At 44.6% G+C, this 26981-nt stretch overlaps 1 protein-coding gene across 1 annotated transcript in view; it reads right to left on the bottom strand.

The window, feature by feature from the left end:
* Positions 1-20220, bottom strand: part of PPP3R1 (protein phosphatase 3 regulatory subunit B, alpha) — an 82400-nt gene extending 62180 nt beyond the window's left edge. Inside the window, exon 1 of the mRNA XM_054022394.1 lies at positions 20045-20220. Coding sequence (XP_053878369.1) covers positions 20045-20047 — 3 coding nt within the window. The 5' untranslated portion in view covers positions 20048-20220. The remainder of the gene's footprint in view (positions 1-20044) is intronic.
* Between the last annotated feature and the right edge of the window lie 6761 nt (positions 20221-26981).

The following is a 26981-nucleotide window of genomic DNA, read 5'->3' on the forward strand; positions in this document are numbered from 1 at the left end:
GAATTCCATCTCCCTAACCAGGACATAATATTTTTATTGGCTCATTTGCAAGTGTCTGCCATATAGTCTTGGCCAGGTCCAGAAGGGCTCAATGATGGGAAGGGCTATTCTGGAGGACAAAGAAGAGAGTAACATGTTGAGGTGCTTGTGATTGGTATCTTTTACTTCCTCCAAGGGTATCTGCAGGGTGTTTGCTACACTTTTAGCCAAGTCCTGGAAAAGCCAAAAATCATCAGCCAGGGGTGGGGGGAGGAGAGAGAGGGTGTGTGGGTGGGTGGGGGAGCGGGAGCATCACTGCCTTGTCTGGAAAGGAAGAAGAGCGGTTGGTTCTTGGTGTCACTTCCTCCTCTAATCTACCCTCCTGTTCCTTCATGATCTCCTCTGGAGGTTCAAAGGTTCTGGATACCGTGGCCTCTGGGGCAATGGAATAGAGCCTGGTGGTCGTGCCCAGGGCTAGTCATACTATGGTGGTGGTGAAGGAGGCTGAGGGTATGACTGAGGAGCCCCTTGATAATTGGCACTATAGGGAGCATGAGAGGAGTGGTGAGAGACGACCTCCTCTGGCTCACTGTCTGAATCACCACTAGAAAGTGGAGGTGCATGGCACGGTGCTGGAGAAGACTCCTGTTCTGGAAGAGACTCGGTACTGGAGCCCCGGTGCCGAGAAGGGGAGACTCTGGTATATCTGATACCCTGAGTTCTTGAGTGCCAGAACTCCTTTGATGCTGGCTGATCCAGTGCCAATGGTGGTACAAAGGGAGTCTGGGATCTCACCAGTACCGAGCATTCTAGTGAAGGGTGGCTCTCAGTTGACAGTGCCGAAGATCCCGCTCATACCGACAGCATCATCTTAACGATATGCTCCCTGCTCCTGTCCTTATCCCCCAGTACTGTTGGCTTGGTGCCTGTGCCCATCAGGGCTTTAGGCGCACCAACCATATCTTGCCACTGCAGACTCTTGTAAGCTATGGGTACCATACTTGGACTGTCTCTGTACTGACAATACGAGCATGCTGGCAATCTTTTTCGGGGCTCACAGCTCTCTTTTTTGATGCCTTACATGAGGGGGTCTCTGGTTGATTTCTTTGACACATAGTCCCAGGATGTCAAGGGTTATGGGGAAGATTTGTGCCTCCTGGGTGACTCTTAATGCGGATCCAGAGAAGGCTGAAGGGCTGCCTCCATCAGGATGATTTTCTGTCTCAGTTCCCTGTCCTTCTGAGACATGGGTTTAAGTTGTTGAATGAGACCTCACTTCTGAGGAACGTGGCCTTCCCCAAGACAGTGTATGCGGCGAGAATGATTTTCTGTCTCAGTTCCCTGTCCTTCTGAGACATGGGTTTAAGTTGTTGAATGAGACCTCACTTCTGAGGAACGTGGCCTTCCCCAAGACAGTGTATGCGGCGAGAATGTTTATTTGCCACAAGGATGGCCTCCTTACAGAAGGGGCACTTCTTGAAGCCCCAGTGCGAGGCATACCCCGCTGGGAAAAGGGGTCCTTGACAAAGGGGGAAAATTAAAGGGTTTTTTTTTTGTTTGATTTTTGAAGAGAAAAAAAAGAAAAGAAAATCTACAACTACAAAGAAGGAAGATTAACTAGCTACTAAAATGTTAACGAAGATAACAATCACAAGTGGACTGTGTGACATTGTGCAGTCTATATGGTTTTATAAAAACATGATAAGAAGTGAATATAATGTAACTGGGATAATTTTATAAAGATTTGATAATAAGTGAATATAATGCAACTGGGATGTGCTTCGTGCAAAAGATCTCTTGTAAGGTATTATTACAAAGCTTATAATCTACTGAGTTTGATCATCCAATTTGTAGAAATGTACCACTCTTGTATCTAAAACTAGAAATATAAAATATAACTCTGAGGGCCTATTGTAATTATGTAAAGTGTGGGCCATTAATGATGATTTGGAATCTTGATGACTCCCATTAACCAGGACCATTGTCTGCAGATGGCTGTGTTTACCTGTTAGTCTTCCTGTATGTGTGTGTGCTGGCAAGTGGGTAATGAAGTCATGCAGTGACATGTGATCATGTCACCTGAACTGGAATCCATTTTAACCTGGCGCTTTTCCAGTGGGGAGGGGGGGTGGAAACCCAGCGGGACAAAGGGTTCCCGCCTTATGCAAAAGATATATAAAGGGGTGGAAGAGAACATAGGGGGAGAGAAGCCATCATGAAGAATCCCCTAGCTATCACCTGAGCTGGAATAAGAGCTGTACCAGGGGAAAGAATTGTGCCCAGGCCTGGAAGGTCTCCAGTCTGAGAAAAAACTTACTGAAGCATCTCTGAGGGTGAAATTATCTGTATTCAGTTTGATTAGGCATAGATTTGCGCATTTTATTTCATTTTGCTTGGTGACTTACTTTGTTCTGTCTGTTACTACTTGGAACCACTTAAATCCTACTGTCTGTATTTAATAAAATCACTTTTTATTTAGTAATTTACTCAGAGTATGTATTAATACCTGGGGGAGCAAACAACTGTGCATATTGGGGGGGAGGGATAGCTCAGTGGTTTGAGCATTGGCCTGCTAAACCCAGGGTTGTGAGTTCAATCCTTGAGGGGGCCACTTGGGGATCTGGGGCAAAATCAGTACTTGGTCCTGGCTAGTGAAGGCAGGGGGCTGGACTCGATGACCTTTCAAGGTCCCTTCCAGTTCTAGAAGATGGATATCTCCATTTATTTATTTATTTATTTCTCTCTCTCTCAGTGTTATAGAGGGCGAACAATTTATGAGTTTGTCCTGCATAAGCTTTATGCAGGGTAAAACGGATTTATTTGGGTTTAGACCCCATTGGGAGTTGGGCATCTGAGTGCTAAAGACAAGCACACTTCTGTGAGCTGTTTTCAGGTAAACTTGCAGCTTTGGGACAAGTGATTCAGACCCTGGGTCTGTGCTGGAGCAGACGGGAGTGTCTGGCTCAGCAAGGCGGGGTGCTGGAGTCCTGAGCTGGCAGGGAAAACAGAAGCAGGGGTAGTCTTTGCACATCGGGTGGCAGCTCCCAAGGGGGTTTCTGTGATCCAACCCATCGCAGACTGCTAATGGCTCCATCTCTAGCCAGTGGCAGTTGAGAAGGAACTGGGGGCGGGGGGGGGGTTTCGCCTGCGGGTGCCGTTAGCTTCATGGCAGGGCACAAGGGATGACAGCACGTGTGCAGGCTAAACGGACAGTACTACCAAAGTTCTCCAATCAGCAGTACAGGGATGCAAGCGCACCTACAGTGGAGCACCCAGAGGGACACTACTCGAAGGAAGTGTAGATCTCTCCTAATCAGCACTAATCATACTCATGGTAGCCATGGGGCTCTGGGTGGGGAGAACAAAACAAAAATTTCCTTTCTTGCAGCCTCAGAGGGGTGGGAGAGGGTTCCACACTGATCAGATACCTACTAGCCAGAGGCTAGATGGAACTCTACCAAACTTTCCATGCTTTTCCAGATGCTTGAAGAGGAGTGAGGCTAATCACCAAGGTGGTATCCTTGAACAGTGGTGCCCCAATCTTTCAAATGAATCTTAATCAAGTATATTTAATCCTGTCTAGTATTCATTAAAGTTTCCAAGCAGAAAGAGTATTGCATTGACTGGTGCAGTAGAGAGGAAGGCTGATTTGATAAGTTTGGAAACAAGTATGGTAGAACTGCTTTTAGGGCGAGAGGAAAAGCAGTGGGAGAAGAAAAGAGCTCATTAGCTAGATATAAGGGGAGGAGGGAGGGAGAAAAAACAGACAATTGAGGACAACCATTTCTAGGAAAGAAAAAATGGAGTGAATACAAGAAAGGAAAGAAGTAAGAGACTACTACTAAGTAGGTCTGGTTGCACAGCATTCAATTATTCTCTGATTATGTTGTTTCTGAATACTTGTGAAATTCATCAATGTGTACATCTGATTGATTATATTAAAAAAATTAATAGTTTGTAAAATACTATTTGACAAATATATTTAGACAATACTAGTGAAATTAACCAAATATATCCAATTTGATCTTTCTGCTAATTGATAAGTTCTAGTTAGTTACATTTTTTAAAAGGGTATTAAATCAGTTGATTGACAAAGTATTAAATATAGTACACAGCTTTTATCCCTTTAAATTGCAAGGGTTGTGGCTTTCTTGGGCATGGCAGCATAGATATTTTCCAATGTGTCTCACAGACCCTAAATAGCACCACTGAGAGAAAAGAGATGAAATTGATGCAGCCCTATTACACATAACTGTCAGGCAATAATCTAAAGCAAATATGATTTTTTCACCTCCTACAGGCATTTGAGTCAAGTGCCTACTATTGCCAGTTCACATAGGCCAGGGGCGGGCAAACATTTTGGCCTGAGGGCCACATAGGGTTTTCAAAATTGTATGGAGGGCCGGTTAGGGGAGACAGTGCCTCCCCAAGCAGCCAGGTGTGGCCCGGCCCCTGCCCCCTATCTGACCCACCCTGCTTCTCACCTCCTGATGGCCCCCTGCCCCATCCAACCACCCCTTCTCCCTGACGACCCCTGGAACCCCTGCCCCGACTGCCCACCGCTGCCCCATCCAACCCCCTCCTTCCTGACTGCCCCCCACCCCCATTCAACCCCCCCGTTCTCCACCCTCTGACCGCTCCGCCCCCTATCCACACCCCCGCCCCCTGTCCACCACCCCAAACTCTCCTGTCCCCCCCCCCATCCAATCCCCCTGCTCCGTGCCCCCTTACCGCGCTGCCTGGAGCACCGGTGGCTGGCGGCGCTACAGCTGCGCTGCCCAGAGCACCAGGACAGGCAGCTGCGCCACCCAGCTGGAGCCAGCCATGCCACCGCACAGAGCACCAGGTCAGGCTGCGGTTCTGCAACTGCGCTGCCTGGCAAAATCTCACAGCCCTGCCGCCCCAAGCATTGTGCCGGCGGTGTAGTGAGCTGAGGCTGCAGGCGAGGGGGAACAGCGGGAGAGGGGCCAGGGACTAGCCTTTCGGGCCAGGAGCTAAGGGGCCAGGCAGGAGGGTCCCACAGGCGGCCCATGGGCCATAGTTTGCCCACCTCTGATATAGGCTGTTTCCCAGGATTCATGGTACAATTAAGATTCAGGAATTCATACATTTCAATGCACGGTAGTTAGAACAACGAAAGCATTATAAGAAGAGGATAAAAGAAGGTGAGGATAACAAAGTTGTGAAGGGCTGATAATGGAGAGTGCCTATTTAAGGAAATGGTTGACTGCTTACTAACATTAGGCAGAGAAAAGGTGGATTTTGAGCTCTCTTTGAAAGAAGCTCTATAGAGTCTTATGACTGGAGGGTACAAAATGGGTACACAAGTCAAAAAGCAACACAGGATTAACAGAGAGAAGATCAGTGAGGTAGTCCAGAATACATAACGTTGTTGTTTTAGTTAAATAAAACAATTTAAATTTCTGTCTGGTGATGTTCTCCTCCTAATAGAGCATGACCAGAAAATCCTCCAAATATTAATGATCAACCTTTTGAATTGGAGATAGTTCACCTCCCAATGACTTCATAAATACCTCCTTCAATTACCTTTCGTAAATGAAAAAAACAAATAATCACTCATTTTCTGATATACCTGTAAAATTAATCTGAAAAGTTTTCAAAATAAATCATTTTTAAAATTTAGTGTGTACTTTCTAAAAATGAAACCTGCCTCTGAGTTGTGAAAAATATGTATTAAGGTTATAACAACCAACAAGACAGCACTTTTATATAGAATTCCATGATTAAATTGAGTCTTCCTGACTAGTGATTTAAATCATGATCTAAAATCAATTTGATTTAAAACAAATCCACCCTGATTACAATAACTTTTAACAATAAATGTTAATGGGAAAGAGGAAACAAAAAGACTAGGTTAGTCCAAACAAAAGGGCCACTAATAAAATTTAAGGACTGTGTGTTAAGATCATGCCTGGTAAGATAAGTGTGGGACCAGAAATCAATAAAACATTAGTGTGTGTCAGAAAATAGGCTTAATTAGGCCTAGAAGAAAATAATGAGGAGATGGGTTATTCTGCCCACCACTCCTCTTTTGGGGTCCTCAAAGAAAGACTTTGGGGGTAAAAATTAACGGAGGCCAAACGAACACAACTTCTTTCAGTCAGCAGATGTCTGCCAACAGCGACTACAGAAAACTTTAATGTCATGAATGCCAACCTCTCTGTCACCTGGGACTGTGGGATCTACCATTACATCATTTGGTCTTTGCCATCCTCATCCTAAAAATGTCCCTGATCAGACCAGGCCAAGAAGACATTGCCATCTCCACCTGCTTTGGCTAAATCCCAAACCCACCGAATATGAAACAGGATTGACTTTTAACAGTAACAGCAGCAGCTAGAGGCCAGCTCAACTAATTTCTTTTCCCCAAAATGGACAATTATAATCATCTAGGAGACTGTCAAACGAGGGAAGGGGCTCCTAATAAAATCTCTTTCCAGCTAACAGAAGAGGAACAAGGGATGTTGTTAAAATGAAAGCTTTACTTAATACTTTACATTGCAAATGTTTTTCCCCCATCTTTTCGGCATCTTAAATAGAAGGAATAAAAACAATTTTAATGGTGTGTATGCCACAGTACTAAACCAGCTGAAAGGTCTCTACTCCTGTGGGAATTCTGCACCACTGTGCATGTGCAGAATTCATGTCCCCCACATATTTCTTTGCTTCCCTGAAAAATATGACTTTCTGATGAGGAAGCAAAGGGAAGCTGCAAGAGTGGTCATGCCCCCCTCCCCAGCAGCGTGACCATGTCCTTTTGGGTGCCCGGAGCAGCCGGCAGAGAGGTAAATCACTCCAGGGGGGAAGGAAGTGGGCTGGGGACACCCAATCTGGTGGCTCCTATCCTGCACTGAGCTCAGCTGCTAGTTCCGGCTGGGCTGGGGAGGACAGAACTTCCTTTTCCCATACAAGGAGCAGCCGTGTCCAGTTCAGACTGACCCCCCAAATCCTTCCCTGGCTGCAGGAAGCTCTCCACTCCCCCTCCACCCCCACTTCCTGCCCCCATCACCCCTCAGCCACAAGGGAAGGGGTCACTGTATGAGTAGCTGCTCCCCCATCCACCAAACCAAAGGGGGTGGCTTCCTCCGGGCCCAGGGGGTGCTCAACCTGCTCCGCCCCAGGCCCCACCCCCACCCGACCCTTTCCCCAAGCGCCCCACTACCCCTAGCGTGCCCCATCCCCCTCTTCCCTCCCAGAGCCTCCTGCACACCACGAAACAGCTGATTGCAGCAGGTGGTACATGCTGGGAGGCAGCTGATCAGCGAGGCAGCAAGCAGGGAGGAAGCACTGCGGGGGTAGAGAGGGGCTGGCTGCCAGAGGGTGCTCAGCACCCACTCATTTTTTTCAGTTGGTGCTCCAGCCCTGGAGCACCTGTGGAGTCGGCGCCTATGCACCCAGCCACCATGCACCCAGACCCCCCCATACCCAGAACCCCCTGCCGAGCCTCACCACCCCACTCCCAAATTCACACCATGCTGAGCCCCACCTCCTGCATCCAAACCCCTACACCCAGATCACCCCCTGCTGAGCACTCCACACTCAACCCGCCCCCCCTGCACCTGGACCACCCCGATGAGCCCCCTGCACCTGGACCCACACCCCCAGCATTCAGAACCCCCCCATAAAGTCCCCCACACGCAGACCCTCCCGCCCATCCCCCAACCCTAGACGGCCCAACAAGCCCCACCTTCACCTAGACCCCCCCTTCAGAGTCGCATTGCCCCTGCACCCGGAACCCCTCACGAGCTCTTGTGCATCCAGATTCCCCCATACAGAATCCTCTCACTCCACAGTAAGATCCTGCCGGGCTGAGCCTGCCTGTTCACACCTGGTATGGAGGGGCAGGGCCCCAGAGTATTTCTGAGGCAGGCGTGGCCCTTGCACTGTCAGGTTCAGCCTCACAGCCAAGTCTATGTCCGGGGAGGGTGGAGGAGGATGAGCCTGCAGAGTGATCTCCCACCTCTGTGCAGCCAATAGACTGTGCTCCCCACTGCCATGCTAGAGCCTCCACCTTTTATTCAATTTGCAGAAATTTTTAAATATTGGGTACAGAATTTTTATTTTTTTGGCACACAATTCCCTCAGGAACACTCTGTATACCAAACCCAAAACCTTGTTTAACATTGTTTAATGTTGGACAATGACTGGGTCACATTAATATATTTGACTCTTTGGGCCCATATATCCCATCAAAATGAATGCAGCAAGACTTGGAAAGACAACTTCAGCACTGCTGCTGCTGTTCATAAATTTGCTGAGCAGAAAACACACAACTGACTAGACTTAATGAGTTTCAGTGCTGCTGTTCAGTCACCATTGAAACTGTCAAGAGTTGTGTCAGTCTTTTGCTGCCACAGCTATCTGGAAAGGCCAGGAAAAACATCAGTGAGGCGCAGTGGGGTTATTAATTGGGAAGTGGGGAAAATGGAAAGTGGATACAGTAGCAGAGGACTGCCCCATTCATAGCAGCTAGGAAGTTCTGGAAGCAGGGAGAAGAGACAAGGGTCTCCTCCTATCCAACGTGGGTGAGGGGGAAGAAGTGGAGCTTTAAATTTAAATGAGATATACTCATATCTAACCAAAGGCAGATGTAAAAGATGAACCTCCTCATCTGGGTCACTGGGTCCCAAGACTATATTCTGGAAGAAATCCCAGTAAAATCCCTTTTCCAGTAGCTGGGCTTTTCAGCAGGACATTTGCCCATGGACCTTGCTGGTGGGCCTTTCACCACTGTATTTTTAGCTAACTTGATCATTCTACAGCAGTGGCTTATAGGAATTGGAGTTTTTCAATTCACGATTTACTTACCTGACACAATGCTATAATGCTTACATAGGTCAAAATTTCCAATTGACCGTGCTGAAAGTTTTGTAAATGGTCATGATGCCTACTTAACTTGGGTTTTTAGTCTCTGGCTGTTTAGCTACATTTAATATTCTGGCTTAAAAACAACCATCCACACAAAATACTTCACAAATTTGATTTAGTAATTAGCACAACCTGTTTGCAGCCTGGGAGCTAAGATTTTTGCTGGCTGTTAAGGAGAAATACTGGCCAGTTATCCAAGGCATTCAAAGGGTTTCCAAGATTTCTTTAACAGAGCTATAGAAGTATTATTTGAGGTTATCGGTTATTAAGTATTATTTATAATTGTGAGGATTCTTCTCTATTCATGATGCAGAGCCTTAACTAACCATACAGTCAAGCAACTGTCAATAACCCACAGTTAAATTAGCCATGTTAACCCACAGCACTGCCGTCCTTAGCTGCATAGTCTAAAAGTGCAATTAAAAGTCCAGTGCAATCTCTATTGTGCATCCATAGTATGAAATTTAATGGGTTATAACTGTTGAATGAAAAATAAAAAAAAATATCTTTGTTACGAAATGCACAAACACCAAAAATTAGCTTTCTAACACCAACAATTTTGGCTGTCCAGTTGTTACAAAAACAACCATTTTAACTGGGAGGAATATTTTTTCCATTCTTACTCAAAAACAGATTAACCATTTTTATTAAACTTTGCATGCACAAAACACTAAGAACAGGGAAAAATGAACCATAGGTGAAAGTTTTAGAAAATACATGATTAAAAATGAGGTTCAGAAGAAGCGAAAGAATACTTATGCTATGCATATCAGCATTTCAAGATCAGTTAAGAACACGGTGACCACTTTAAATGTTTCTTGTCTGAAGGAAAAGGAACTGTGTGAAGCAAGTTGATATGAGAAACTACTGTGGAGCTAAGCTGGACAAAAAGCTGGGCAACTGGATAGGAGAATTTCTATAGTCTTAAAGTTAGCATGAATGAAAGAGGAAAACTGCAATATCTCAAATCTGCAAATATTGTCTTCTCTTATTATGCATAAGATTTGCTTGTTTTGAAATTTTTTTTCACCTTAAGACACTAGGCAGCTAACACTTTTAAAGTAGTTTTAATTCACTAATATTGAGGTGTACAGATATTTTCCTTTCTTTTCTTTTTTTGGTAGCTTTTTTTCATTCCTATGTAACGTATTTTAGCCCTATATCTTCATCAAGAACTCCCAGACAGCCCATGCCTAGAATGTAATCTTGATCTGTTCATGAAGACACTTTTAGCTGTAATCTAGAAAAATGCTTGTTTTCACTTCATCACACAGAATAAAGTAAATTTAGTCCCATTAGGAAATTATGTATGTTAACAGACTTTGGTAAAAACAAACAAAGGTACAATATTTGCACTTTAGCTCTTTATTCATTTTTATCAATTAAATTTGCCTTGATATTCAGTATTTCTATCGCTATCATGCAATCTATTTTTTTGGTTACCAAAATAATCCATAAATTCTCTACAAGATATGGTGTGACCCAGTGATCCAAGCACAAGACTGGAAGCCATGACATCATGAAATCTAATCCTTCTATGACAGAAAGAACTTAAATTCTCTAGTCATTGTTCCAGGTTCACAACAGCAAAGGTCACTGGTCCAACTGAAGTCTATCTAGCTATGGGTGGTCACAAAACATCAGACCTTTCTTTGGCTTTCATCTAGCTCTGCTTCTTCCCCACTTCAGTAAGGTGTTTTTGGTTTTTATTGTTGTTTTTTTAAACAGACCTCTTAAACTTCCAGAGTTATCATTTCTTTAGGTTACTGACAACTTGGATAAAAAATTGCTTTCATACAATTTAAAACACTAGTTTCTACATCTTGTCTTTCAAGAACGTGGTCACTTTACGGGGTAGCCATGTTGGATGTAAAATGAAAAAAGATGGTAGTATGAAATATATTATTTTAAAGTTTGACAGCCTGTCACATGTCTTTGGTCATTGGTTTGAACTCTGCTGCCTTGCAGCCTGGTACACAAGTATGCACTCCTCCCTTTTTAAAGCCGTAGGAATTTTTGAAATTGCTCTCTCTGTTTTCTCAGCGTGGAGAGCTCACATATCACCTGTCCACTGGAAAGCAGAGAACAAGAGGTTTCCAATGGTACAAAAGTTGCATTTTTAGTCCTCATGATTTGTAAATTCTGAGACCTCAAATTCTTACTGGGCCATTTGGTTTAGCATTGCTATTTTTCCTCCAGAGCTAGGAATGCATCTCAACACCAGGATCATATAACAATGTTAACATCTAAAGAATAACAGTTATTTCCATGTACTTGGAGAAGTCACTTAGCCTTTCTGTCTCAGTTTCCTCATTTACAAAATGAGGACAATTTTTACCAAAATGAGAGGAGTGTTGTGAGATTAGTTTGTATGGTAGTTGGAAGAGAAATAGAGCTGTTAAAACTAGTGCATTAGATTGCTCAAATTCCAGTGGCATAAATGTCAAACCTTTTTGAGAGACAAGGTAGGTGAAGTAATATCTCCTGGGACCAACACAGCTACAACTATACTCCATACAAATCTTTTTGTGATATTTACTAAAATACTACTTCTCCATCCTTTCACCTTTATCATCAAGAATCCGCATTTAATACAGTCCATTTGTTTCATCAAGAAATTTTGCTTGAACTTTTTCAACTATACATCCAATGAGCAGCAGCACTTCTATTTCTCTCTTTTAGTTAACATAGATCTCTGCCTCAGTGTATTCCTCAACCTTCATTTCAATCTTTTCTCCCACCCCCAGAACTCCTCCAGAAGCAAAGGAGTTTGATCATGGCTGTGCTTCATGCAAAGTAGTGCTTTCCCTGCTCCTGCTGATGCTTTTGAGGAAGGACTAGTGTGTAGGAAGCAAAGCACAATCAACCACCTCTGCTTCTGGGGTCTTTCTGTGGGGAAGAGCTAATGCACAGAAATAAATAGGCATGGGGGGGAAAAATGCATATAAACCAACAAGAGAAAGGGTAGAAAAATGGGGACACATACCACTAAGTGAACTGGTTGTTAAACAACAAAGAACAGCGTGATCATAGAGAGAAATTATAACTCTCCTACATGAGAAATTCAGAAAATGGGATCACAAGAAGTAGGGTCAAGGAGAGAAAGGAGTCAGGAGAATCAAGAACGCAGGACTCCCCAAACTGAAATTAGAATTGTGGACAGTGCTTTTAACCATTTTTTTTAAAAATTTAACTATGGATAAAAGTTTTGCTTTATTTCACTAGAAAGGAAACCTGTAAGCATTTTCAGTAATGGATAAAAAGCTTGCCTATCACCTACATTTAATATTTGCATTAACTCACTATTCTCTTGCTATTTTCTTCAGCAACACTCAACGAATCATAGGAGAAAACCACAGAAAAAAAATTACTAAAAGTGAGTCATACCAAAGTTACAAAATCCTGTGCTTCGTGGATGCTAGTCACACAAAAAAAACCCTCTCATTTCTACAGTCCTTCCAGACAAGTGTTGCTCAGACATCCAATTAATGTCTGAAGTTAGATGGAAGATGTAAAAATGAAAGTTTTGTAAGTTAGTTCCTTTTAAAATTTGCAGTACATAAACTGAAGGTGACCTGCAAAGGATTTTTAAATAACTGGACATGTCTCCCCACACACCTTTTTTGTATGATTCTTTATGATATATAAAGACTAGAAAAGCAAGAGTGAGGAGGAAGAATTACAAGTAGTTATTTTTCTGCTAATTTTTTACTCTAAGGATTTGTCTACACTACAAAGTTAAGTCAACATAAGGCAGCTTACATTGACTTAACTATGGAAGTGTACACACTGCAATGCTCCTCCCACCAGTTTAACTCTCCTGCTACACCAACGTAATAAAACCACCTCAACTAGAGGCATAGAGCTTAGGGCACCATAGTTAGAGCGACGCAGTGTCAGCGTAGACACTGCATTGTTTAAGTTGCCTTAAGTGGCCTCCAGGAGGTGTCCCAAAATGCCTATCGTGACTGCTTTGGTCATTGGTTTCAACTCTGCTGCCTTGCACCCTGGTACACAGGTATGCACTCCTCCCTTTTTAAAGCAGTAGGAATTTTTGAAATTGCTCTCTGTTTTCTCAGCGTGGAGAGCTCACATATCACCTGCCCAACTGACCATGCCAGCTCCCCGCAGCAAAAACGCTCCTGCCTGGAATACACCAGAAGTGGTGGATCTGTTGGGTCTGTGGAGGAGAGGAGGCTGTGCAGTCACAGCTCCACTCCAGCTTTGGTATATACCGGCCAACTGCTTGAGGCACAGAGGAGAAGGGGTATGACAGGGACCTGCAGCAGTGCTTGCAAAAAAATCAAGTTGCTGAGGCAGGCCTACCAAAAGACAAGGCAGGCCAACAGTCACTCGTGTGTGGCGCAAAAGACATGCTGCTTCTATACGAAGCTTCACGCCATCCTCGGCAGTGACCCCACCTCCACAAGTCCTGTGGATAGTTAGGGGGGGATCTAGAGACAGTGGCCAGCGGAGTGAACCCCAAGAACGACGTGGTGGATGAGGATGTGGAACTGGAGGAGGATGGGGGACAGGTAACAGGGATATCCAGTGGCATGGCAAGCCAGGGCCTCTTTTTGACTCCAGAGGGATATACCTAGTCCCAGCACTCCAGCTTGGGCACACCTGATGCAGGAGAGGGAAGCTCCGGTAAGTTCTCATTGTGCTTCAATACTACAGGGACACGTGGTAATGCTCTGTTTTTTAATCAGGGTAGAAGAGGGATTGAAATAACCAACATAGGTAAAGTCTGTTCCTGCTTCTCATTCCCCTGTGCAGTTAGGCAGAAGGAGCCCTGTGGAAGTTTCTTTATGCACACCGGCATGTTCCGGGAATCCTTCACACAGATCTCTACGAAACTTTCCTGGAAGTAATCTGCAATCCTCTGCCGAAGGTTTCTTGGGAGGGCTGCTTTTTTCCGCCACTGCAAGAAATTTTACTGTGCCAATCGGCAACTACTTCAAGTAGAGAGCATGGAGAGATGCTATCAATGACAAACTGCGGATGGATAGTCAGGATCGGAAACACGGGCAGGAGCAGATGATAAAGCAGCTCAGGGAGCTGACACTGAGGTCCCTGACTGAACTTCAGGTGGAACACATCCATGCTCACCTCCCCCTGCAGCCCATACAAAACTGCCTTCCAGGCTCTCCCCACACATTCCTCGCATATTCCAGGGTTGTTGCAGTACCCCGGGCACTCCACCCCAAGGGAGATGTTTCACAATGACAGCTGGACATACACCCAATTGTGAGAGCCTCATTGGCAAATGTGCTCAATTTTCCTGTTCCTTCCAGAAGATAGAAATGTTTGCATGACTGTTGAATAAAAATATACTTATAGAAAGTGAATGAATCTTTATTTGTCTCTTACATATGATGATTGCTGCTAAAATTCAAAGACAGTGCCAGGCTCAATGCATTACAGAAACATACATAACTGTGGCTCATTATCAAAATACTTCTTCAGAATCTCCCTGATTCGACCAGCTTCCCGTTGAGCCTAATAGCCTCGGTATCTGATGCTCAAAAGCAGCAGCCAGCTGATCCACCTCAGCACTCCACCCCCCTACAGAAACTTCTCCTCCTTAGCTTCATAAATGTAGGTTGCTATGACCATGAATATTTTCCTTACTGAGGTCTAACCTGCCAAAGAGGCAGCGCCAGCGATCTTTTAAGCGGCCAAAGACACATTCAAGAGTCATTCTGTACCTGCTGAGCCTGTTGTTGAAGCACTCCTTGCTGCAGTCAAAGTTGCTGGTGTAAGACTTCCTGAGCCATGGGAGCAAGGGGTAGGCTTGGTCTCCCAGAATCACTATTGGCATTTCAACATCCTCAATGGAAATCTTCTGGTCTGCCTGCAGCTTTCTGTACAGGCCAGTGTTCCTGAAGATGCATGTGTTATGCACCTTCCCTGACCAGCACATGTTGATATCAGTGAAACAACCCCGATGATATACCAGCACTTGCAATACCATAGAAAAGTAGCCCTTTCTGTTGTACTCCATCGCAACATGGTCTGGGGCCAAAATGGGGATATGCGTGCTATCTATTGCCTCATACAGTTAGAGAATCCCATTGCCTCAAACCCATCCACTATTTCACGCACATTGCCCAGAGTGTCAGTCCTTCATAGCAGGAAACGATTAATGGCCATGCACACTTGCATCACTGCTACCCACATTGTGGACTTCTCCACTCCAAACTGATTCGGAACTGATCAGTAGGAGTCTGGCGTTGCCAGCTTCCACACTGCGATTACCACATACTTCTCCACCGAGAGGGCAGCTCTCATTCAGGTGTCCTTGCACTGCAGGGCTGGGCTGAACTCAGCACACACTTCCAGGAAGGTGTCTTTGCGCATCCAAAAGTTCTGTAGCCACTGCTCATCATCCCATACCTGTGTAACAATGTGATCTTATCACTCAATGCTTGTTTCTTGAGCCCAGAACTGACAGTCCACTGTGTGCAGATGCTCCATGAATGCCAATGGCAATCCTGAATGGTTTCGGTCCACGGTGCACGCAGCAGGGCAGACACCACGATGTCATCATCAGAGTCACAGCTCATTAAATCCTGCAGGATCAGGCGCGATGCGTTCATAACACTCACCAAAATATGGGGGAGAGCACTGCAAGATTCATGCTTTCTGACAGATGGCAGCCATGTGTTTACAGGATCTGTTAACAAGTGACGCGAAATGTACTAGGAAGCCCGTGGATTGATGGGACGGAGAAAACTGCATCATAGGACGCTTAGCCCACCCCCATGATACACTGCAAACCCTTCCCAGAACATCCAGTGGCAGATGGTTGCAAGTTGCACAGTGGGATAGCTACCCAGGGCGCACTGCTCTCTCTGTCAATGCAAGAATACCTATTGTGGACACGCTCCACCGTCACAAGGAGCATTGTGAGGACATGCAACTGCAGAGTAATTACAATGGTGGATGAATAGTGATGTAACTTAAGTCGACAGTGCCAATAGGTGCATTTGCACTGTTTCATTACTGCACACACAGCAATCATGAGAAGGTTCATACTCCAGTGCAAGAAAACAGTGCCTGGCTCAATGCATTACAGAAACATATATTACTGTGGTTCATGTTAAAATACCCATTGAGCCTTAGAAATATCTGGAGTGCCAAGTCCAGTGGTTCTCAAACTTTTGTACTGGTGATCCTTTTCACATAGCAAGCCTCTGAGTGTGACCCCACCCTTATAAAATATATAAAGAAGTGTTTTTAATTAATATCATTATAAATGCTGGAGGCAAAGCAGGGTTTAGGTGGAGGCGGATAGCTCCCAACCTCCCATGTAATAACTGTGCGACCCCGAGGGGTCCCAACCCCTAGTTTGAGAACCCCTGGTCAAGTCTGTCCTTTCCTGATTTTGGTGCAGAACCTATGGGAAATCTGATGTTTATAGTTCCCGCTAACACCTTAACTGAAGGAGCGGTTTAAATCACAAAGACTTCCTTTATTCAAAATGTTTATCAGCCATCGAAGCTAAATAAGTGTTAAAAGTTACGAGTTTCAAACAATGACTTAAAATCCCTCTCCCTCAATTGCTCAGCTTTTACTCTCCTTGGTAACAAATGTCACCATTTTGTTAGCTCTACAGTCATTAAAATGTTCTGGCCTAGATAAGGATCCGTATTTCTAATATAAAAAACAAGTTGACTTTTTTTTCTTTTAATGTCAAGCCTTTATACCTTCTCTGGACATCATGACGTAAAGAGCATAATCCTCATTTTCTTTCCTTTGCAAAATTTACTTTCTAGTCACAAAACTCAGAAAATATGCCCTTTAAAGGCAATCTTCAAAATAAGAATCCTCTGATAAAAAGTGCAATTGCCTTCACACAAGTCTAAGGTTATTTTGCTTAATAACTTAAACTTACCATTTTTCACTGCATGAACTCTAGACACACCCCCCACACACCCCCGCCCGATTGATTCTCTTCTATTGGTAGCCAGCCTATTCAAGTGATGGTCTATGGTAGACACATCACCTCCAGTGGAAAGGTAGGCAAAATCCCTGAGTAGACAATCATGAGGTCCAGATTTTACAGAAAGCAGAGTTAAATTAATAATCTGCTGCAATGCCCTGAATTTTTTTTTCCCCACTAAACGCATGTATATATTATGTTACATCCAGTTAAAAGACTTCTGGATAATTCTTATGTTTCCCGTTCTCCGGGTATAAAGCTCAAAACTAGCTAGAAAGACCACGTCCCCGTGGGCAAGGAGCTATCAAAAATAACTTGTCACAACAACATGTTTGCCCAAAACCAACATAGTTTACTTTTATAGAACTCCCCAGTAAGTTTCCCTCTGATTAAAGTAATTTTTCCCTTAGACCATATTGTCTAGATCAAACTCTGTTAAATAAAGTGTGTACACTGCTTCAAGCAATCTGTAATACACTCATCACTTTAGTATTTAGGTGCCCATTAGAAAAATATTTAAATAAGCTGCTATACTAACAAATTCAATGAACCTCAGAATTGTGGTTCTATTTTCACTCTCATTAATGTTTATATTCAGAATATATCTCAAATCACAACTGGATTTTTTCCCCCTAAAAGATATAGTCTAGTTCAAATGTGAAAGGAAGTCTGATGGCCTGTGTTATGCAGGAGATCAGACCAAATGATCACAGCAGTCCCTTCTGGCCTGACTATCTATGAAATCTTAGAATAAATCTACCTATCAAGCACACTACAATACATTCACCTCAGCTCGTTTACTATAACTGCCAGTACTTTGGTCCTGCAGGAACACAAGAGAAATGTTACTTCAAACTCCGAAAACCATCATCCTATTACAAAAAAAAAAAAAAAAGTAAAAGTTAGAACTGAAAAATAAGTTATGATCTTAGTTTATATAAATTAAGACTTTGGTCTCTTGGAGTGAAAGCATCTAAATTACCACAAAGTATATTCATTTTTCTCCTAAAAATGAAAGGCAGCTTAAATTATGCTGATCTTGATTTCTCAAATTAATCTATTCTTAAATTTTATCCAAATTTCAAACTTAAAGGTCAGGTATACACCAGAAAAGGTTTGCAGGGACTGCTAGTGTAGATGCAGCTTATCCTGTCAATCAATCAATCAAATAAAATGATAAAGTGCTTTTGCCTAGTACAGTATATAATATTAGTTCCCCCAGCAAAATAAACTATACCAGCAAAAGTATTTTTAACAACATAGCTGTGTATACTCTAAGGTTTTTGCTAGTATAGAAATGTCGTAAAAAAGACACCCTCACCCAATATGACTATGCTGGCAAAAGTTTCTAGCAAGGCAGTGAAAGTTAGGGTGAGTATAAAGACCTTTCACAGACACACTAAAATACATCTCACCATTCATGAACTCTTTCTTGCAATTTGTGCACATTAATAAGCATCAGAGAAACCTTCAAGAAATTCTTCTAATATAACCTTGGCTTTAATGTATTACTGTAATTATAATGTAATGAAAGCTACATATCATTCAGTTATTAGATGTACGTACAACAACTGGAAGCACTGCAGTGGTAACATGGCTTCAAGTAGTAAAGGTTTGTTTTGTTTTTAAGTACTGATTTTACTACCACTTTTTCAGAACACAGAAGGGATAACCATTTGATAGCCTTAGTGTTGCCTATCTATTTCAAATGTTTAGCAGTAGCTTTCCAGAACCACAATTCAAAACAAAGCAAGCCTCTAAATATTTCAAAATGTTTCCCTAACAAAATATTTCTAACAGAAGGTAAAGGCGCAATTACAAGATGGACAAAACATGCAGCATAATTTTCTACCATAGCTTTGCTGTATACAGGAAAGTTGGCCATTGTGTTTTTAAAAATAAAAACAAAAGGAAATCCATTTTTGGTTCACACGCACTGCTAGATTTAACATGCAATGGTGATAAACAGCTGGTTTTGCACATAATGGAAGAACTGGGAATGAATAGCTCCAATTGTATACATTTCCCAATTCCAAAACTGAAACTTTGACAGAAGTCACCCTGCAGCCAGGGTATCGGATATTTTAGGATAAAATAAATGTTTATTAAAAAGGGCGTTGATTTCTTGGCACCAGTGGTAAGCCGGAGATACCCCTAGTGTCGACGTAAAATACTACAGCACAGGATACCATATGTCTGGATTAATTTTACAGCAGTAAAAGGGAAATTTAAATCGCTATGATTTTAAAAAGACAACCCCCTCACGCACACCGTGATATATTGTGAACCTTCTTACGACATCCAAAAATATACAGATAGATTACAGTTACTGTAAGATTTCCAACTGAGCAATAAAGTCTGTATAATCTAGCAAGTCTCCTGCCATGGGCGACGTACATTGTAGCCTTCCGGGTCTGCACATGAAAAGCAAACGCTGCTGCACCAAAGCAAAAAAAAAAAAAAAAAAACACACCCTGCAAGACTGCAAAATCACCACCACGGAACAGCACCACTGAGCAATGGCAGAGAAACGCAGGACTACATCTGGGAACCAGATGAACAGCAGTCTAGGATTCAATGCTGGTTCAAAGCCGGGAAGGGGCCTGAGGACACGGAGGTTGGGGGCAGTGGAGGGGACAAAGGCAGATGAGCAGTGGAGGGGGGGATACACGATAGCGAGGGGAAGGGGCTGAGAAGGGAAGGAGAGTGTAGGGGGGGTGACAGGGGTACGAGGGCGGGGGGATGGGCTGTTACTGACAGGGTGGAAGGAAAAGACTGTGCGGGGGGGGGGGGTCATGTGGGAGAAAACAGGAGGTATTTGGAGGCGGCCGGGGCGGGGGGAGTAACGGGGGTACCTGGAGGCGGCGCGGGCCTGGAGGGAGGGACAATCCGGAGGCGGACGGGGCACGGAGGGGACAGGGGTAGCACGGCGGTATGGAGGGGGCGAGGACACGGGTCTCTGGAGGCTGCGCGGGGGAGGCTCGCTGGAGGCGGGGAGAGGACCGGGGGTATCTGGAGGCGGCCCAGGCACGGGAGGGGGGAGGAATAAGCGGCGGGGGGGGGGCGGTCCCGCGGGAAGCAGGACGGGGGCGGCTCCTAAGGGCCGTTGCCGTCCCCGCGCCCTCTCGCTCTCTGCCCCAGAGCCGCAGGACGAGGCTGGGTCTGGAATTTTCTGCCGGGCCCGGTGCAGGGGGCTCGGGCGGGGGAGGGGAAGCGGGGGCTGCTCACCATGGTGGCGGGTGGGTGTTGGGAGTCTCGCCGCAGCTGGATCCGCCGAGTGCCGGTCTCAGTGGCCGCCTGCGCCGCGCCCGCTCAGTCCCGCCGCTCGCGCCGCGCTGCCGCCGACGGTTTCGCTGCAGTGGCTCGCGCTGACCCGCAACCTCACCGAGAGGGAGGGAAGAAGAGCGAGCGAAGAGCGGCAGTACAGGGCGGAGCAGCCAACATCCGGGCACCCCCGCCACAGGGGCTAATTTGCATACATACGTGGGGGGGGGAGACTGCGCGGGACGTCATGTATTTTCAGCCGGAGGAGGTTTGAGGTTGGTCACGTGGGGGTGTATAAAATGGAGGCTGCGGGCGGGATCTGGGTTAGCCCTCACGGGGGGGGGAGGTGGGTCACTTCGGCCACTGGTTCCTGTAGCTAGTGGAGGGAGTTTCTGATGGGGGCTGGTTCTTCTGGGCCTGTTGCCCCACGTGGTAGGGCACGTATCCGGACCCCAATCGTCTCCCACACCCAGCTCCCCTTCCCAAGTTTCATTTCTCCCTCGGCTGGAGGGCAGGAGCCCCCTGCAGCCAGGGAAGTCTGTGCTACTGTTTTGCCCCCTTTTCCCTCTTTGCTTAAGGGGGGGCTTTCCGGGTCCCTGCCCAGATCTGCCTACGGCCCTTTAGAGACACTGGGGCTAAAGCCGTTGCCTCTTGAGCTGTTTTATGTCCTGGTTAATGTGGGGGAGGGAAGGACTAATCCCTATTCCGCACAGAGTGACGGTCTCTACAACCATCACCACCTGCCCCCTTGATGGTTTATCTTGCTTCTTCTGCCTTTTCTGGGAGAATCCAAAGAACAAAAAGGGCTGCAGAGGTGGTTACCCTGCCACACACTAGCTGCACATAAGGCGGGATAGCTGATCCTGTGTTATTGGCTGCCACCCTCCACCAGTTATGGTAACACTTCAATGGAGTCTTCATGCTGAAATGCACCCAAATAATATTTTACCTGTATTGTTTGTAGCCAAGTGCTTTCAGTGTGTCTTTGATGTTTAATACAATTCATTATGCAAACCTAATGTTATTGAGCTACTGGGTAACTAGTAAAAAAGAACAGGAGTACTTGTGGCACCTTAGAGACTAACATTTATTTGAGCATAAGCTTTCGTGGGCTACAGCCCACTTCACTGGGTGCATAGAATGGAACATGTAGCGAGGAGATATATTTATAAATACATACAGAGAACTTGAAAAGGTGGGAGTTACCCTACCAACTCTAAGAGGCTAATTAATTAAGATGTGCTGTTATTAGCAGGAGAAAAAAAACTTTTGTAGTGATAATCAAGATAGCCCATTTCAGACAGTTTGACAAGAAGGTGTGAGGATACTTAACATGGGGAAATTGATTCAATGTGTGTAATGGCTCAGCCGTTCCCAGTCTCCGTTTAAGCCTAAATTGATGGTATCTAGTTTGCATATTAATTCAAGTTCAGCAGTTTCTCGTTGGAGTCTGTTTTTGAAGCTTTTCTGTTGCAAAATTGCCACCTTTAAGTCTGTTATTGAGTTACCAGAGAGGTTGAAGTGTTCTCCTACTGGTTTTTGAATGTTCTGATTCCTGATGTCAGATTTCTGTCCATTTATTCTTTTGCGTAGAGACTGTCCAGTTTGGCCAGTGTACATGGCAGAGGGGCATTGCTGGACATGGTGGCATATATCACATTGGTAGATGTGCAGGTGAACAAGACCCTGATGATGTGGCTGATGTGATTAGGTCCTATGATGATGTCGCTTGAATAGATATGTGGACAGAGTTGGCATCGGGCTTTGTTGCAAGGATAGGTTCCTGTAGGGTGACCAGATCACCCAAGTCAAATATCTGGACGCGGGGGGGAGGACGTGACCCGGGGGGCGTGGCCAAAAAAAAAGAACCAACACCCTTCCTCCACAAGCGCTGAAGGGAGGCCCGGGAGACGCTGGGGAAGCGCGGGGCCAGGGTGAGTGAGAGTCCGGCCTGGCCCCGAGCAGGCAGGACTCGGGCGGTAGGGAGAGTAGGGGGGCGGCCTGCGGGGCCAGGCAGCGGCTGTTCTCCCCCACCGGGTAGCGGGACTCGGGAGCAGCCGCTGCTGCAGCTCCTACTGACGCGGGGGGAGGAAGTGGCCGATGGCCAAGCTCGGCGGCTGCGGCTCTGGCACCCGGGCCCGAACCCCCTGGGCCTGCTGCAGGGACCCAACAGCGCGCACGCTGCGCCCAGCCCCTGGCCAGTCGCATCTGGGCTGTTGCCCAGCTGGTGCTATCCTGCGGCGGCCCCGGAGTGCGGGCAGCAGGCATCAGCCCCCCCGTCCTGCTCAGGTCCCGCAGGGGAACGAACAGGCCTGGGCTGCCGATGCCTCCACCCCGGGCCGCCACGGGATTGCACCAGCTGGGCAGCAGCCCAGACGCGATTGGCCAGGGGCTGGGCACGCGCAGCGTGCGCGCTGCTGGGTCCCCACAACAGGACCAGGCTCCGGAGGTTCGGGCCCGGGCACCAAAGCCGCAGCCGCCGAGCTCGGCCATCGGCCACTTCCTCCCCCAGCGGCAGTGGGAGCTGCAGCAGCGGCTGCTCCCGAGTCCCGCTGCCCGGGGGGGGAGAACAGCCGCTGCCTGGCCCCGCGGGCCATTCCCCTCCTCTCCCTACCACCCAACTGAGTCCTGCCTGCTCGGGGCCAGGCCGGACTCTTACTCACCCCGGCCCCACGCTCCCCCTGCGTCTCCCGGGCCTCCCTCCAGCGCTTGTGGAGGGAGGAGGAATGGTGAGCCTGGGGAAGAGGCGGGGATTCAGGGAGGGAGCCAATGGGGGGAGGAGGGGGTGGAGTCAGGGCGGGGGGGGGGGGCATGAGCACTTCCAGGCACCGGAGCATTTCCTTGTTTGTCCAGTGTCGCGGGACAAACAAGGAAATATCAGGACAGTCCTGGTAAAATCGGGACGTCTGGTCACCCTAGGTTCCTGGGTTAGTATTTTTGTTCTGTGGTGTGTGGTTGCTGGTGAGTATTTGCTTCAGGTTGGGGGGCTGTGTGTAAGCAAGGACAGGTCTGTCTCCCAAGATCTGTGAGAGTGAGGGATCATCTAACTAGTGGCATTCTGCCTAAAAGTGCTTATATAGCACTATCATTTATATGGCATTTTACAAAGTGACATTCCCTGCCCTGAAGAGCTTACAAATTAGTTATTTTGCATTTATATAGCACCATTCATTATAATACTGAGAAGGGAGCCTTAACCTTTCAGGGCCAGCTTTTAGGACAGTGACTGCTGGTATGAATAAGATTGGCCCTCAGAAAATGATCTATTTATACTATAAGGTGCTAAGTAGGCCAGCTGACGCTTTATTAGGAAAGACTTTATGAAGGGTAAAGTGAAATATTAAGTAAAAGTGGCTTTACTTTGCATTCCTTAGCTGCTGTAGGTTATGGCTGCCACCTTATGGCATTTGCTTTGCAGATCAGAACTTTTTATGTTGACTATCAATACAATATGACACGGTGCTGATAAATGAGGTAGAGATATGAGAATAAATATAAACTATTACCATGTTGATATCCGTTAAGAATAGTCATGCAGAAACAGTTACACTGATGTCATTTTGCAGGCATTTGATTTTTTTTATAACATCTGACTTTCAGATCAGTGCATATGTCCTGCAGGGATAAAGCAAATCAATCCTACCAAATTCAGGATGACAGCTATTTTTTGGGGGAGGGGGAATCATTTAATTTAGGGCTAAGCTAATCATTTCCAGGATTATAATTGAGAGCAAGGTCCCCAAACTAGACTGTGAATTTCATCCCTTTCTAGCCTATTATCAAAAGAGTAAATTGTCCCCCACTCTTGTCTTGCTATCTGAGTGGGAGACTGAGCTGGCTTACGACTTGATGACTCAGTGCAAGAACAGTGGGCCCTGCATGGTCACTCTTACTGCTTGTGCCTGGGGCCATCTTGTCAACTCTCCAAGAAGTAACTAGAATCTTGAAATCAGGTGTTAGTGAGCAAAGGCAGTGAAGAGGAACTAAGAGTCAGCTGTCCCTTGTAAGAGGCTATTAACATTTTTTGAGGAAACTAGATCACTGGGTGAAACATGAAGTGTTATCACAGATTAGAAACTTCTGGCTAAAAGACAGGGTAAGAATAAATGGACAGTTTTCAGCATGGCAAAAGATGAACAGTGGAGTACTGTAGGTTCCACAGTAGGCATGATGTTAAATATTTGTTAGAAATATCTGAGAAAGATGGTGAACTATGAGGTGACAAAATGTAGATGACTCAGTTCTGGAGGTTAGTCTAAGCTTGAGTTGACTGTGAGGAAATTGACAAAGACCTAACAACGGTGAATGAGCAGTATGGTGACACACACAATTCACTGTTGATAAATGCAAGATAATGCACATGAAAAGAAACAATTTTTAAAAAGTCACACATTTCTGAATGCTAAATTAACAGCAAACAATCAAGAAGTACTTTAATGACTAAAGAATCTTGGCCCTGCCACTGTCAAAGATCAGTACTAGACTCGGTGGATCACTGGTCTGATCTGGTATGGGAGTTACTGTATTCATATTTTGTCACACATTCATTGTGCCATGATTATAGATACTGTATGCTTGTGTAACTGTGCTCTTGTAAACTAATCCAAACTCTCTAACACAGATGATAATAAAACAATCTTAGATTTTACTAGTGATGCTAGCACTCCAAATACAGCTTTCTCAGGGGCAACATTGCCATGTAAATTTAGGCCTCAAACTTGTTTTACAAAACCTAAGATCAGGAGAGATGTTTCCATGACTCTCTTAAAATTCCAAAGGAAAAAAATTAGCTTCAATTTAAAATTCTGCTGTTTGCAACCCTAATGCTGCAACCCTACATAGTATGTGAGTACCAGGAATTGAAATTGACTAGATGCTGACTGTAACTGAAAATGAATCTGACTAGTCTAATTTTATTGCCCAACCTGAATGAAATGAGAGAGAAGCAAATGGCGTTAATGAGGAAGAGTGCACTAAAGTTAAAATTCTTAACCTTATTCAAGTAAGGCGAACAAAACAGCTCAACTTTTTTCCCCCAAAAAACATAATTTTTATCCATAGCTAATAGTTCAGAAGCTCTTCAACACAAAGACAAATGGGAGGACACACTAAAATGAACTAATTGTGAAGTACCATCTTTCTATTAGGCTATTGTGTATTGAGCCACACTGGCTATTTTTACCTGATTATTTCCTACAGTTTTTAGTGGTTTTCTTTTCTCTGGTGTACTTACTATTCTTTTATAAGATGTTAAAAATACAATACCAGTGTTTACTGGTAGTACAGGTACTTGTAACACTCTGTACTAAACACTGAATAGTACTCATTAATATTTTTCACCTCATTGTTCCTTTGTGCCTGAATGTCAGTCCGGGGTAGTATTTTTGCAAATGTATTTATTTTAAAATATTTTTTTAGAACAAGCTTCAGAAAATTCCATTGCTTAACACTTTCTGTTTGGCTCTGAGTAAGTTTTCTTTGCAGCATAATTACTTCAATTCAAACTAGAATAAGTATGTATTTTATCCTCTAACCAAAATGTCTATCCACACAGATAAAATTAAAGTTAACTTTGTGCTCACTGGGGTTCCTCAGCAACATTAATAGTGAAGATGCAGTTTGCAGAAAGGTTGCCTACTAAACTTTAACTTAATAAATTATACAACAGAAAAACATGGATATCCATTTTAATTAAAACTACCCTATAAATCTTTCTGACTGCTTATCTAACTAGAATCTAGCACTATTTTTTCCTTACATAACTGAAATTTGTCCTTAATTAACTTCCTTTGGGGTATTTTTTCAGTATATAGATTTTGAATTTCTTTTAATAAAATCCATTGTTTACACCGGTCCCTCTGTGTTCTGAGCAGATCCTTTTTATCTTGGGCTTCTATTTTTTTTGTGTGTTTTTCATTTTTGAGGGGTTATTTTTTAGCAATTTTTACATTTTATGTAATGTCAAAAATCATGTTTTTGGGGGCTTTCTCTTTGTAGTGAAATGAGTAATGTATAGTATATTATACATTACTCATTACAGCATACACTGCTGTAATGGAGCAGTATTTGTAATGTTCCCTAGTGCACTTTAATGTAGTACTGTTTCAAACAGCACCACATTAAAGAGCACTAGGGAACATTTAGTGCACACCAGGAAAGTTTACACAGACTAATTAATGCACAATATGTTAGTGCACTTTAGAAATCGCACCCCCATAGTGTGCATTATGGTTCTGTGTAGACAAGCAGTTAGACACAAGTAAATATTTCCAGTGTTTTTGTGTTTATTGGTTAAACACCAATTTCTGATTTATTGTTTTGGGGTGGGTTTTTTTGGTATTTGTGGTGTTTTATTGATTATCAGTTAAAAACCAAAAATCAGGATAAAAATAGGGCATCTATCTTACCCTTGTCTCTTCACACCTCACTAACTGCCTCTCTTGGAGGATTCACTTGTCAGTTAACCCAGGGCCTGGGACTCCATCTAATTAAATAATTTTCTCTTCCAACCCTTAAAGGGCTATAAGCAGCTTTCCTCAGCGAAGCAGGTGAACTCTTGAGGCATTGCAGTTATGTTCTAAAATATCTGTCATTTTAAAGAATATACATGTTCTCAGTAACTGGCTTTTAAGGCTTGTTACGGTTATTTTTAGTAAGCATTACTGTTCACCTTTACCATTGTATAAGAAACAATTAGTCATCTTACTGCAAACTGCTTTGAAGGAAATTGTTCTTTATCTACCAGCTAAAATATAAGGCAGCATTTTCCCAGGGAAAGAGCATATGCTAATTGAAGTGAGAAATGACACTGGTGTTACATTGGTGTATACATTGGTGCTGGCTTGTTAGCCACAGCTCAGTGCATTTAGAAAGTGGCTCCCATGCATTCAGTCATCAAAAC

Source organism: Malaclemys terrapin, chromosome 3 (genome assembly GCF_027887155.1).
Source record: "Malaclemys terrapin pileata isolate rMalTer1 chromosome 3, rMalTer1.hap1, whole genome shotgun sequence".
In the NCBI taxonomy this organism is placed as follows: Eukaryota; Metazoa; Chordata; order Testudines; family Emydidae; genus Malaclemys; species Malaclemys terrapin.